This window comes from Cygnus olor, chromosome 1, assembly GCF_009769625.2.
Source record: "Cygnus olor isolate bCygOlo1 chromosome 1, bCygOlo1.pri.v2, whole genome shotgun sequence".
Classification (NCBI taxonomy): Eukaryota; Metazoa; Chordata; class Aves; order Anseriformes; family Anatidae; genus Cygnus; species Cygnus olor.
The window spans coordinates 118,415,855-118,428,760 of NC_049169.1; the positions used below are offsets into that span (position 1 = coordinate 118,415,855).

The 12,906-nt window shown below is 34.1% G+C and overlaps 1 protein-coding gene across 14 annotated transcripts in view; it reads left to right on the top strand.

The window, feature by feature from the left end:
• The window catches only part of CASK (calcium/calmodulin dependent serine protein kinase), a 217,900-nt gene that overhangs the window by 191,097 nt on the left and 13,897 nt on the right, over window positions 1-12,906 (top strand). For 4 of the 14 annotated variants that reach the window (XM_040545496.1, XM_040545498.1, XM_040545509.1 and 1 more), the window contains 6 exons: window positions 1,774-1,842; window positions 3,208-3,243; window positions 6,078-6,274; window positions 7,533-7,648; window positions 12,427-12,507; window positions 12,596-12,676. In XM_040545496.1, coding sequence (XP_040401430.1) covers window positions 1,774-1,842; window positions 3,208-3,243; window positions 6,078-6,274; window positions 7,533-7,648; window positions 12,427-12,507; window positions 12,596-12,676 — 580 coding nt within the window. The remainder of the gene's footprint in view (window positions 1-1,773; window positions 1,843-3,207; window positions 3,244-6,077; window positions 6,275-7,532; window positions 7,649-12,426; window positions 12,508-12,595; window positions 12,677-12,906) is intronic. The other 10 variants (XM_040545499.1, XM_040545501.1, XM_040545502.1 and 7 more) reach the window with 7 other exon arrangements.

A 12,906-nucleotide genomic window follows, 5' to 3' on the forward strand; every position in this document is an offset into this window, starting at 1 on the left:
AAAAGTAAATTTCATCCTTCATTGCTTCTTGAAAGTGAGAGAAATTGGCACAGCCAGAGTTGCTGAGCAAGCATAAGATCTGCCTATGAAAGAAGGAAGTTGCTACTTTATTTGGAAAGAATCTCCTAGCTGCTATTTAATTGTGAAGGTGGTACTAATATGCAATACACAAAAAAGGACTACTGATTCCTTTATGCATTTTTTTCTAATAATGAGTAGCTTATTTGGTCTCATTTGAACATTTGAAACTTGTTATGCTGGAGTGATTTTGTAAATATAATTAGAACTGATTTCCTCCAGTTCGTTATGTGTTTCAAATAATTTCGAGAGCCAAATGAGCGTTTTGTTCGTGTGCATGTAGCAGGAGTACAGGCTTACATATGCAATGATTTTACAGTGATAATAATTTCAGATTTGTCCTCAACTGTTTTAAAATCAAAGCAAACATGTAGCTAACTATATATGGAACTTTCTGAAATCCTATGCAATGACTCCAAAAGAAGTGTAGAAGTTCTAAATGAATTTGTTGCACATCAAGTATGAAGGCAACAAGAGTTTTTTGATATTTTATAAAAGCTGTGGGCGGTATCACATAATGAATAAAAGTTAGAGAATATTCGTAGAGGATCTTTGCGTGATTAATGCTGTTGCATGAACAGTTCAGCTCCAATTCTGTTTTTCAATCTGCTCACAAAAGGCACTCATATTGATAAAATGTGACGGGGTAACTGTGTTCTTTGAAAACTGTTTTACCCCTTTTATGCCTTTTATGTACTATCCTTAATGTTACATGAAGTTACCAAACATTTCTAAATTGACCTTTGATATGGAATATTGTATTCCAAAATTCCTTGGGGCTATTTTTTTGAGGGGATTTTTATTTTTTCACAATGTGTGAGTGAATTATTTGATTTCCTGAAGAGAGAGCTAGTTAAACTCAATGATCTGATATTATGGAATTAAGGACTAGGTGATCAAAATGGCATGAGAAAAAGATTACTCAGCAAGTAACTTTCTTACCTCTGCAAAACCCAGCCAGAAAGTCCTGTTATCCTTTCTGTAGAATTTCTGCATCTGCTGTCTTGTCACTGAAGTGTAGGACTACACTGGTAGTGTGACTCAAGAAAGGTGGCTTTTTTAAATGATGTATTTTTGCAAAGTCTAATGTTTTTAGGCCCGTAAGACTGCTGGAAGAAAAAAAATAATAATTTTAAAAAGCAATATGATATAAAATGGATGAGGAAAGAGAAGAGTATCCAACTTCCTGCTCCTATATTAGCAGCAGTGTCTTTGAGACACTACAGAGATACATCTTAACAAGTAGAAGGTGGTCAATGTTAGAAGAAGTAGAAGGTGACCTCTACGTGGCTGAAAAAATTTAGAAGCTTCTTTAAAATGGAATATTTGCCTTGTTGTAGTTCAAGTATGCAGCATATAACTTCCAGGTAGTTACCTTTAGCAAAAGCACCAATATGGCTAGTGTCTTTTAGTGTTGTCAACCATAGAAGATTTGAGAGTTAACAGATTTTCAGCTGTTTGATTGCTGAGGCAACATAAAAATAGTTATTACCTAGGACACATCAAAATGTCAAACCTGAATTTCAAGCTATGAACAAACTTTTCAAATTTACAGAGTTTGTAGTGTGGAAACTTTCACGGATGAAGCAGCTACGCAAGTGGTTATAAGGCTGTGGATGTAACTGTTCTTTTAAAAATATATCTGTGTTCCTGTGATAGTGTTGTGTTGTTAATGAACCTTGTGTCTTATTTCAGAGAGATTCCCCCTCTACATCCAGACAGTCCCCAGCTAATGGCCATAGCAGCACTAACAATTCTGTTTCGGTAAGATTTCCAGTTCCACACAGAGAAAGTGTGAAAGTTTTGTTGGTGCTCATCTGCCATTACTGTTATACTTATTGTGTGGTCAGTGGAAAATTTTGTCCTGCTGATAGAACCTAGGTTATTGCATATGTAACTCCCCATTTTTGTTTTCTAAGAGTTTTTTCCAACATACTCTTCTCATTAAAAGCCATATAGTGAGTGAGTTAAATGTTAATAACTGTAATGTGACACTTAGTCATCCTTAAATCATTGTTAGCAGTTTCCTCAAAACTAAGCAAAGGTTTCAAGTGGAAGTCTTATTTCCATCCTAAACTTTGGAAGCAGTGTTTGAAGAAAGAATAACTGTGCAGTTAATACTTCGAGACCTTGTAGATTCCTTAAGCTTTGTGTTTTGAGAGACCTCTGGAACGTGTACTGGTTTCCGCTATCTGAGTTAACGAATTGGTGTGCCCTCTGCTGTTGTGGTACGTGCACATACTTTGTGAAATACGAGCCTTGCCTGGATATGAAAAGCAAAAGGAAGTGGCTTTAAACTGCACTACAAACCAAGCTATTATCATCACATCTTTAACACAAAGTACTTCCTGTTTCGTATGTATTCAGGTAGAAAGGTGCTGTTGATCTCCTGTTTTTCTAATGTATGGTAATGTTAAAATTTGTGTTGTTTACTGTTTGTCATTGTTTGGACCAATGTAGTAACTGTACATGCAAGTTCCTTCAGTAAGAGTGCTGTCAATATCATGAGTCATGGGACTACGTAAAAAAAAAATCCTCATTAACTACTCCTTTAACTATTAAAAAATACATATACACCATTACAATTGAGAAATGATTTGCCACAAGGTAAAGTACATCTAATTAATACAATAAAAAATAATGGTGTGGATGAAAAAATTTAAGAATTTTTTGTGAATTAAATCAAATTTGTAATATGATTAATAGTTATAGTCTTACTCTTTGGCATAATTTGTCACATGATACATTTTTAATAATACAATTTTTAGTATTTATTATAGCCAACATTCTCTTTTAAAAATAATATGAAGTATTAAGTGGAAAAAGGCATTCACATAAAGAGCCTCTTTCACTTGATGGTGCTTTTGTGTTGAAGATGCTGAATCGTATATTAAAAAGCACATTCTCTATCTGCTTAAACTATTTACCTGCTTTCTTCAGCTTGCTGCTAAACAGCCTGGGTTTGATTTTTCTTTAAAAAAAAGTATTTTTTAAATGGGTCAATGCTTTTATACTTTCGTCTGACTTACCATTTTACTGTAATGTAGTATGAATCACTAACAAATGGTGTTGTATACCCTTAAAAAGTAAAATGAAAATTTCTTCTCCTGGGTTGGCTTTATTCTGCAGGACTTGCCATCGACAACACAACCAAAAGGACGACAGGTGAATAGATATCCTCCATGGGAATTTATAAATTTAGCTGCTAGTGAACATCCCTGCTTATCTTTTTCCCCTCATATTCTGTATGTGCTGAACTAAAACATTTAAGCTTGGAAAATTTGTTCCTTTTTTTTTTCCATTTTTCTTTTTAACTCATTTGTTTGTGGCTAATTCAAAGTAGCATTTTTCATGTGTCCATATACGCAAGAGTAACAAATTCATTGTAAATTTAACTTGAGATGTTGTTTTAATTCAGAATGCATTAATAGACTTGCTGTTGTGCAGTCAAGTAGTCGCCTGTACAGATTTTCATCTTAGATGAAAATATTATAGTTTAGCTGAAATGGAGACTAATAGTACAAGTGTGTAATACTCTAAAATATTGTACAGACAAAGCTTCTAAAGCTTGATTTGATTTATAACTAGTTACTAACATTTACAAAGCTCTTCAAAGAAGTACAGTAAGTACAATTTCTATTAAGCGCTGGTAGGTCTGAAGATAGCCTCATATTTTCAGTCTCAAGTCCAGATCCTGAGCTTCGTAACTTTAACCTGACAAATGTACGTGTCCTTGTAGACCAAAGGTCTTCCATCCAGAGAACCTCAAGAATGCCCTTAAGGGCTCTGCAAATGATTCCCAGTGATTCCCTTTGCAATTTTAAGATATTTTTTTTTTAACTGCAACCTCCAAACCAACACAGAGCATCAAGGGATTTGTGGTTCATCTTCAATAACTGCTCCATTTAACCTTTCCAGAATATGCCTCTGAATCTTTAACTGTGGACTCAAAGGGTTTTTTATAATAATTCTGGCAATTCCATTCAAAAGAGTCAATGGACCTCATAGTCTGTTGCCTTTGAAAATCTTTTTGTATTACTGTCAGGTTGTGTTGGCTGGAATGGTTATTACAAGAATAGATTGTTCTTGCTTCATTTCCCATTTTTAAAGCTTACAGCTTGGTTCTTTCAACTTTCAGTTGTCTTCTGAAGTTTCAGGCTGTGTGAATGTAGTTCTGAAGAGGCTTTGTGACAGACCTTCCGAGCTGTTGTGTTAGGTTTTGTTTTTCCTCTCATGAGGTATTTTTCCCAGGAGAAAAGAGTATGTTCAAGACAATATCAGAATAATACCAGAATCAGTATGTCCCTCATACTCGCACCATTTATAGTTACCCTTGTTTTTTCAGGATTCTTTTCCCATTGACCCAGCATATTTTTTCTGGTAGCTTGTCATCCTTGAGACAGTAAGGGCTTGGATAATAGATACACTGGTATAAATAAGGAAGTGTGCATAATGTTCCATGAACAGACAGTATTGTCTTTGGGTGTAGATTTTGTAGATACTGTCTTAAACTGCAACAGGGACATGAAAAGCAAGAAAAAGTTTCTAGATGGTAAAAATACTGGTCACTTTTCTAGACCTATATTAAGTTAGGGTAAAGTAAAACAAGGAAATAGTTCAATACTGACTACCTCAGAGTAAGCCAATTACTAAGTAAGAGTACTTGGTTTTAAAATATCCTATTTTTCAGGTGAAAAAAAGAACTTGGGTTGCTTATCTAAAGTCACACATTCACTACCCAGCAGAACAAGGGTCAGATTAGGAATATTACAAGTTGAGTTCTGCATTGGTGTTACCATCAGTTGCTAACTCTAAATAGATAAAAATGCATCAGGTACACGATAGTAATGATTAGTCATTATAAGTTAATTTATTCATATGTTGGATTGCAGACTGGATTTCTACAGAAATAAACTTTTTTAAGTGCCTTGAACAGTACTAAGATTGCATAGCTACAGCTTTTTAAGCAGAGTTGAAAAGTGTTTGTTGCAGTTTAAATGAAGGATATTACTTTGCAATGTAAAACTTTTTTTTTTTTTAATCTAGTCATCCTTAGTAAGGAAATCAGCAATAGAGTATACATGGCTGTCTGAGTCACTGTAGGATGATGTTTGAATTTCATAAACTGCAGAAATTATCCAATTACCCATCTTGGGCATGACATTTAATTCTGGTTTTAAGATCTTTGGATGCATCGGGGCTGTAATTAGCAATGAAAACTAGAGATAGCTTTTATAGCTTTTATTTTTACTTTGTAGGATTGGGGCCTCCCTAACACACAAAGCAGGGATTTATATATATTTTAAATTGTGAAGTCAAAATCCAAATTTCTTCTGTTAATGTTGCTTAGAAAATACCTTACTCCAATCATTATATGGGACAATTCATTTATATAGGATTAGACTTTTGCGAAAATCCCTATACAGAGAATTAATAGATTCCACCCAACTAACTATATGTGATAGGCCCAACAGTGGATTTCCTCTTTAATCTTAAAAAAAAGGTACTAAATTTTCAGTCTAAATACTAATGATCAGTAATGTAGCCTAAGTCCTTTATGTTGTCAGGTAATATTTCTTGTCATACACATTTTAAAACATATCATGGAACTTCAGTTGGAAAGTGCAGTGCAGTTCAAGTCATAAGCCTTTGGTCTATAATGATTTACGATAGTTAATGTTGATTTGAAGGATCCTATCAGTTTATTATAGATCTACATAAAGTATTCAGAAGCATACATGTGCTCAATTTTGCTGTTCAGGTTTTACAGTATGTAGAAGACACGAGCTTTCAAAATAACATCATACGTCTCCATTGTTTGCTGATATTTTTTTCTGTTCCATTTTCAACTATCACTTATGCTTTTGCCCTTCTGTTTCTTCCTTTGCTTGTTGCAAGCAGTATATGTAGCTACATGCACAGATCAAGTTTTCATCTGTTTCTCTTAATACTGTACCAGTAATAATATGGCAGTGTCTTTTATAAACTCTTCTTTATAGATATATGTCAGAGCACAATTTGAATATGATCCAGCAAAGGATGACCTCATTCCTTGCAAAGAAGCTGGCATCAGATTCCGAGTTGGTGATATTATCCAAATCATTAGCAAAGATGATCACAACTGGTGGCAGGGTAAACTGGAGAACTCCAAAAATGGTACTGCAGGTCTTATTCCTTCTCCTGAACTTCAAGAATGGTATGACTTACGTTTTCTGTAAAAATGAATTTAGCTTTGCTTGCATTTTTGTCTTTCATGCTTGTCATTGTTGTATAGCTAATTTTTGTGTAATCTTTCCTTCTTTTGAAAAAAAAAAAGTATATTGCCTCAGTTTCTGTGGCATTGATTTTTTTTCTCATATATGCTTAAGAGTTGCTTGAAATATCATGTGTGTTATATTAGAAAAATAAGTACATGGTTTAATAGCTTTTAGTAACTTTAAAACTTGTGCTTTCTGATATATTTTAGAAAAACAGGACTGGAGTTTACATACAAATTGTTTATATAAGGGGGTCAAATCTATTTCTCTTTTAGGCTCTAAACACTGTTGTCATTGGTACTGTTGACATGCAAGTTCTGCAGGAATAAGGTTGTAGCTAGCAGTCAAGCATCATTGTGGGAATTTGGGGGTTTTCTTCCCTTTTCCTTTTTCATGTGAAAGCCAAATAGCAGAAAGAAATCACAGTGCAGAGAATCCTGAACAGATTAAACAAACAGCAATGGCACCCAGTTCCACAAAAGCAATGCAGAGCCTTTAAACAACTTCCTGCAGAACCTGTTTAGTAAACGTTTTAAATATATCAGTACAAACTCTGGCAAGCAGGTCCTGGAGCATGAATGTTAACAGCCGTAACTCAGGGAAGTTTATTAGTGTGGATAATCCAGCCCAAAATATTTCACAAATGTTCTATATAAAGAATTAGAGTGCTGTAAAGGGGTTTAACAGCACCTGTACCACCTGTACTGGCTAAGGGAGATTTTGCTAAAAGAGAAACAGAGGCAGGCAGCCATTTCACCGAATCTCGAGAGCTCCCTTGCAAGCCCTCATATACTCATATACTAGTGTACACTACAATAGGAACATATTTCATCCTAAAGGTCATCCTTAGGACATTTCCACAACACAAGAAGATTTGTCCTGAACTTTAGACCATGGTGGCCTTTCTAGACTTTGCTCTTCCAGTCTAGTCTGCTGCAGTGGTCTTCAACCATTTCAGTAGCTACCTTTCCTCCCATGCCCCCTTGATCTGTGATCTTTAATGATCTACCAGTAAGAACATTTTGTATATCAAAATGTATTAGTATATAAGTGCGTTTAAGTCATTAAAAATAAAAGTTTGGAAAAATGTTACTGTACCGTTGTGCTATTAAACAATCTTATTTTTCTAATTCATCATGCATGGCTTTTTAAAAATACAGTTATTACAACAATTTTTCTTTCTACTGCATATGCCAGGCGAGTTGCTTGTATTGCCATGGAGAAGACCAAACAGGAGCAACAGGCCAGCTGTACTTGGTTTGGAAAGAAAAAAAAGCAGTACAAAGACAAATATTTGGCAAAGCACAATGCAGGTATGAAAAAAAATGCAAGTATCTTTAAGAGGTTAAAATCTTTACAATCTAAACCTCGCCATTAATTGTTTAGCTGGCACTTTTATTTTAACCTAAACAGTCACTTACAAAAATACAAATAAAGTTTTAATTATGCCAACAACACTCCGCTTGTTCTTTGCTGTTTAAACATATAGCTGAATCAGTTAGAGGCAAGCTGCAACAAAATATATGTATCATAATATATCCTAGTATGGACTTACATTGTCTTGGATATTATATTTAAAGAAGCACTAGAAACCAACAGGATATCAATTTTACAATCTGGTACTGTACTGTCCAATACAGAAGACTTTTCAGTAGCATTCTTGTTAGTGTGTCTTTACGGTTATAGATTATATATGTAAAAACATGATGAAGGTGCATTTTTATTGAAGCTTTACAGCTGCAATCATAATAGGAACCACTGTGTAGTCAGCCTGTTATTTTACAGCTACCAAATCGAACAAACTGTGGAAGTTTTTCTCTTTGCAGTGATTTCTGCCTGAATCCTGAGATTTGGATTTGTGTCTAGACTGCTGAAAATTTGATTTGTTTTGAAAATAATACAAGTCTGTATTTTACATTTCTCTTTATGTGTACAATCTTTGTGCAGTATCAGAGCTCATAATACATCAGTACTACACAACCTATATTAACTTAAAAGCCATTTGAAAATAAAGTCTAGGAAAGTCAAAGAACAGTAATTATCATTTATACTCCTTAACTCACAGCCACATTTAGGATGTACACAGTTAAATACAAAGTTACTTGTTAGTCTGAAACCTGTATTGTATTGTCTCTAAATATTTAATTATGACTCAAGTAGAGATTGAAAGCTTTAACTTGTTTCCTTTCTTTTGCTGGTTTGCCATTCTGGTTGTTCTAATGCTTCCACTTCACCGCAGTAACACTAAACCACGTTTTAGTAATTATGACCTTAACAAAAACTGTTGAGAATAAACTAGATTTTGCCACCTGAACTCTTTGAGAATATCAGCTTTAAAGTATTACTAATTGCACCCAGCATACATTTTCACAGCATGCTACTCCCTTCAGTTGCGCCAGTATAACTTTGCATGGCTGTGCTGTCAATGGGACTAACTGAAGAACAACCCAACAGAAACCACTTTTTCTCTTTAGGACAGTTAGATTTCTTAGTACAGTTCACAGTGCAGCTGCATAGTTGATAACATCAGTGTGACTAAGTATGGCACGATACAGAGGAATAAGCAAAGGAAAGAGGATGGTCAGAGAAGGAGCAGACAATACAATGAGCTAGTTTTGCTCCTGAATACCTAGTATCAATTAAATCCCTGTCAAAGAAAGGTAACCTAAACTTCCCTGTCTTGATTTAGGGGGCACATTTTGGAGAAGGTTGACAGCACTTGGTTGCACGATTTGACCCCCTTAGTGCTTGCCACTGCCAATACTTGTAGACACTTATCATCAAAGTACAAGGTTTACCAAAAATAAGAAATATTAACATATAAAATTATTATTTTCAAAATATAATCTGACACTTCCCCTTCCCCCTAAGAAGTCAAAAATTTAACAAAAGCACAAACTGGAATCAGTATTTCTCTCAGAACCATGTATTGATCATGGTGTCCTTCAGGTAATAAAGGTGATGCCAGTAATATTCCAGGGAATGAAGAAAAATGTAGGATATTGAGAGGTTCACTGAAATGCTATGATGCTATTATGTATTTGTTAAGTTTAAATAAGATAGTACTGAATTTACCTTCTCTAAAATACTGTATAACGAATGGTATTGTTAATCAGAAATATGACAACACTGCTTTTTGCAGGTTTCCGGTGTGTCTGTCTCAGAATTAAAAACATCTCCTGTTCTATCCAAAATAAGTATAATGAATTTGGAACTGAGAAGTCTAATCCAGATGTCATAATCTGGCTCGCAGAAGAAAGTAGAATTTATTTCTCTTATAGCTTAGTATAAAGTTAAATCATTTAGCACTATGCAATCTATTTGGACTTTTCTGTTACTTCTGTCTCAGGGAACAGACTGAACAGGGGTGCTGGGAAATGAGCTACTAAAACAATTCATAGTCAGCTAAGATCAGTGCGTGGGTCTAGCTAATAACTTAAGAGCTAAGATTTTGTTGTGGTATGTTGGGATATTACTGGAACTAGAAATTTGATTATTCTGCCAATCAGACATAGTTTATGAAGTCAAAAGGAGAATATTTCAGTTACTTTTTATAAATAAAAGCAAAGATATTCTCCTTTACAAGAAAAATTTGCCATCACATTTTTCTTTCCTCCATACTTGATATTAGAATATTTTGTCCTTCAAGAGACATCTTCACAGTCATACATCTTATCATAGTAAAGTCTATTTGGAACCAAAGCCCACAAGAAAAAAAAATTTTTTTTGAGTATTAGGTTCACTGACATGTATATAAATGCTCTAGAGATATGCTGCAGTGATAACTTTTTTTTTTTTTTAATTTATTTTACTGAAATGTTGATGCAGGACTCCATAAGAGAACGCTCTTCAGAACACTAGAACTGTGCTTCATATTATGCATAATGTAGAAAATTGCCAAGCTTTTATAAACTATGTTTATCATTTCTTAATGTGATTTATTTGCCTTGTGTTTAGACTACTGCATGGTAAAGTTTATTTTGTGCATATACTTTTTATTTTACTAATATATTACAAGCCATATCTCAATGACCCCTGTACATTTTTCATGCTGTCTTACTCCCAATGGCCTCTGTGCATGTAAGTAACCTGTCAAGTGACAATGCCTCTTTATTTGCTTCTTAGTTTCCTTTCAAGAACTTTTCTTTATTAGCTAGTAACACAGAAGCATTAAAAGTTCGGTCTTTAAATGTGTCCTGTATTCCTCATATCTTGTGTATATTTTAAAAATAATCATTTTTCTTTTGTGTTTGAAAACCCTACAATCATTAGGTAATTCCATGTAGACTGAGACATATCTTCTCCATGCTACTAATTTGTGATGAAGGCATTAATCTGTATCATTTCTGTTGTTTGCTCCCATTGTTTGTATCTAACATAATGTGGTTTTGTTCAAGAAGAAAATAAAGGATTGATTTTTTTTTATTCTTATTTTTAATGGGGAAAGATATTTTTCCCAGTACATCTTTAGAATGGTAATACTACAATGGTTAGAATGGTAAAACTGTTTAACATGTTGTAGATCTTTAGATATTGCTGCTATGAGATGAAATATTAGTTAATTTAAATTATGCAAAGTTGTAAAAATGAAGAATTCCATGTTTGTAGGATTGTGAAAAAGAATAAAAATATTACTAACTTCTTGCTTGTATTACCCTGTAATATTTGGGGAAAGGTTGAAAGAGATTTTTCTTCATGATAAAATTCAAAATGCTTCAAATGGACTTAGGAAGTTTTCAAATCCAAATCTTTTCATAGGCCTTAAAAAGTTGAGTAGGTCAGTTGACTAATTTGTACTTTGACCAAATTAAATTAGTTGTACTTTTTCTATGGGGTAAAAACACTGCCATTGAATTTTAAAATCTGCCCTATAACAAGAAATATATTAAGTAAACCCTTTGCTGCTTTGACTGGGACTTTAGTACAAAGAATGTGTGCTTTCTGGTAGGCCCCAGAGTCTGAATGCCACCTGCTCTTCGTGGTTGGCAACTTCTGGAGCAAGCGAACTAAAGCCCCTGCCCTTGCCTTCTTACCTAAGGGGTTTGGGGCAGGGAGGGAAGAGATATTCCATATATCTAGATTCTTCCTTAAAAGACGGACAGGATATTGTTCAGGTGAATACACCACCTTAGGACTTGGAAACACTCACAGATGTCATAGTTCAGATGCAGTCTCTCCTCCTTTCTTTTCACAGCACGCACAAATACAGAACTGAAGACTCTTGCTAGTTATTATGTTCACAGTTGCTCGTTGCTGTAATCTTTATAAATACAGTTAGCTGCCTCCTGGTTATTCATTAGAATTCTTCAAAAATAGGCACAGATGTTGTGTTATTGGGCAGAGTAAGAAGCTGTTTTTAATGAACAAAACTTGATTTGTCAATCATTACAAACCTTGGCAATTGACAATAGATTGATAGGCAGATGAAATTCATTCACTGCAGTTGAATTTTTTTCTGAAATAATACTTTTACAATTTTTCCCTAAATATGGTGGAGGTTCTTTTATGTAATGCCATCACTTTTTGTTAAGATTTTTCATTCTGTCACAAGTTTTAAAAGCATGTCAGTTTAACTAGCACGTCTGTTTAAAGAGAACTCTAATTACAATTAATGTGGTCGCTGTTTTGAAGAAGAAATACCACAAAGAATTAACCGTATTTTCTATGCATTTCTCAAAGTTCTTGTTAAACATGATTATGAAAGTATCCCTATCTTTAGTGTAAATAGATGTTCTCATATTGTATTCATGTTGGTCACTGTCTACAGATTTTTCTTTAGTATTGCTATTTCTTAGGAATGCAAACGTGAATGGCATGCCATTTTAGCTGATTTTTGTGGTCTGCTGAATACTGCATGAAAGGACATGCAAATTTTGCTGAGCATTTCAGTAGCTGTGTTATTGCTTTTTAACAGTTTTTTTAATGAACACGTTTCTTAAAATTGCATAATGAAATGGTTTTATTTTCCATAACACATTACTTTGTATTGTAAATCTAACACTTGCTAAAATGATCATTTGTAGCACAATTAGTTGTCACCCTTAATATGCCTTTTTTTCTTATCCCTCTGGGGGTCTCTTTTCTGTTTTAGTGTTTGATCAATTAGATCTCGTCACATATGAAGAAGTAGTAAAACTGCCAGCATTCAAAAGGAAAACACTAGTCTTACTAGGTAATTTTGAATTATTCTGAATATAACAGCATAGTTTTGAACCCGTTATGGTAGAAAATGTGTAATTAATTTTTGTGTTGTGGATTAGGTGCACATGGTGTTGGAAGACGACACATAAAAAACACACTCATCACAAAACACCCGGACAGATTTGCTTACCCCATTCCTCGTAAGTAGCAATGTTCAATGTAGTGCAAAAATTATATGTAGCGTCCTTGTCATGTACCCATTATAGTACATCGTACGTATGTTCATTTCTACTGAGATTAATCTTCTGTTAAAGATGGATGAACTGTGATAAGATTGGATATGTTTCTTGTTTTGTTTTTTTCAGAGAGGGGTAGTAAGTAATACCACTTCTACACTGAATGTTTCTTAGTATTCATAACACTTATTAAG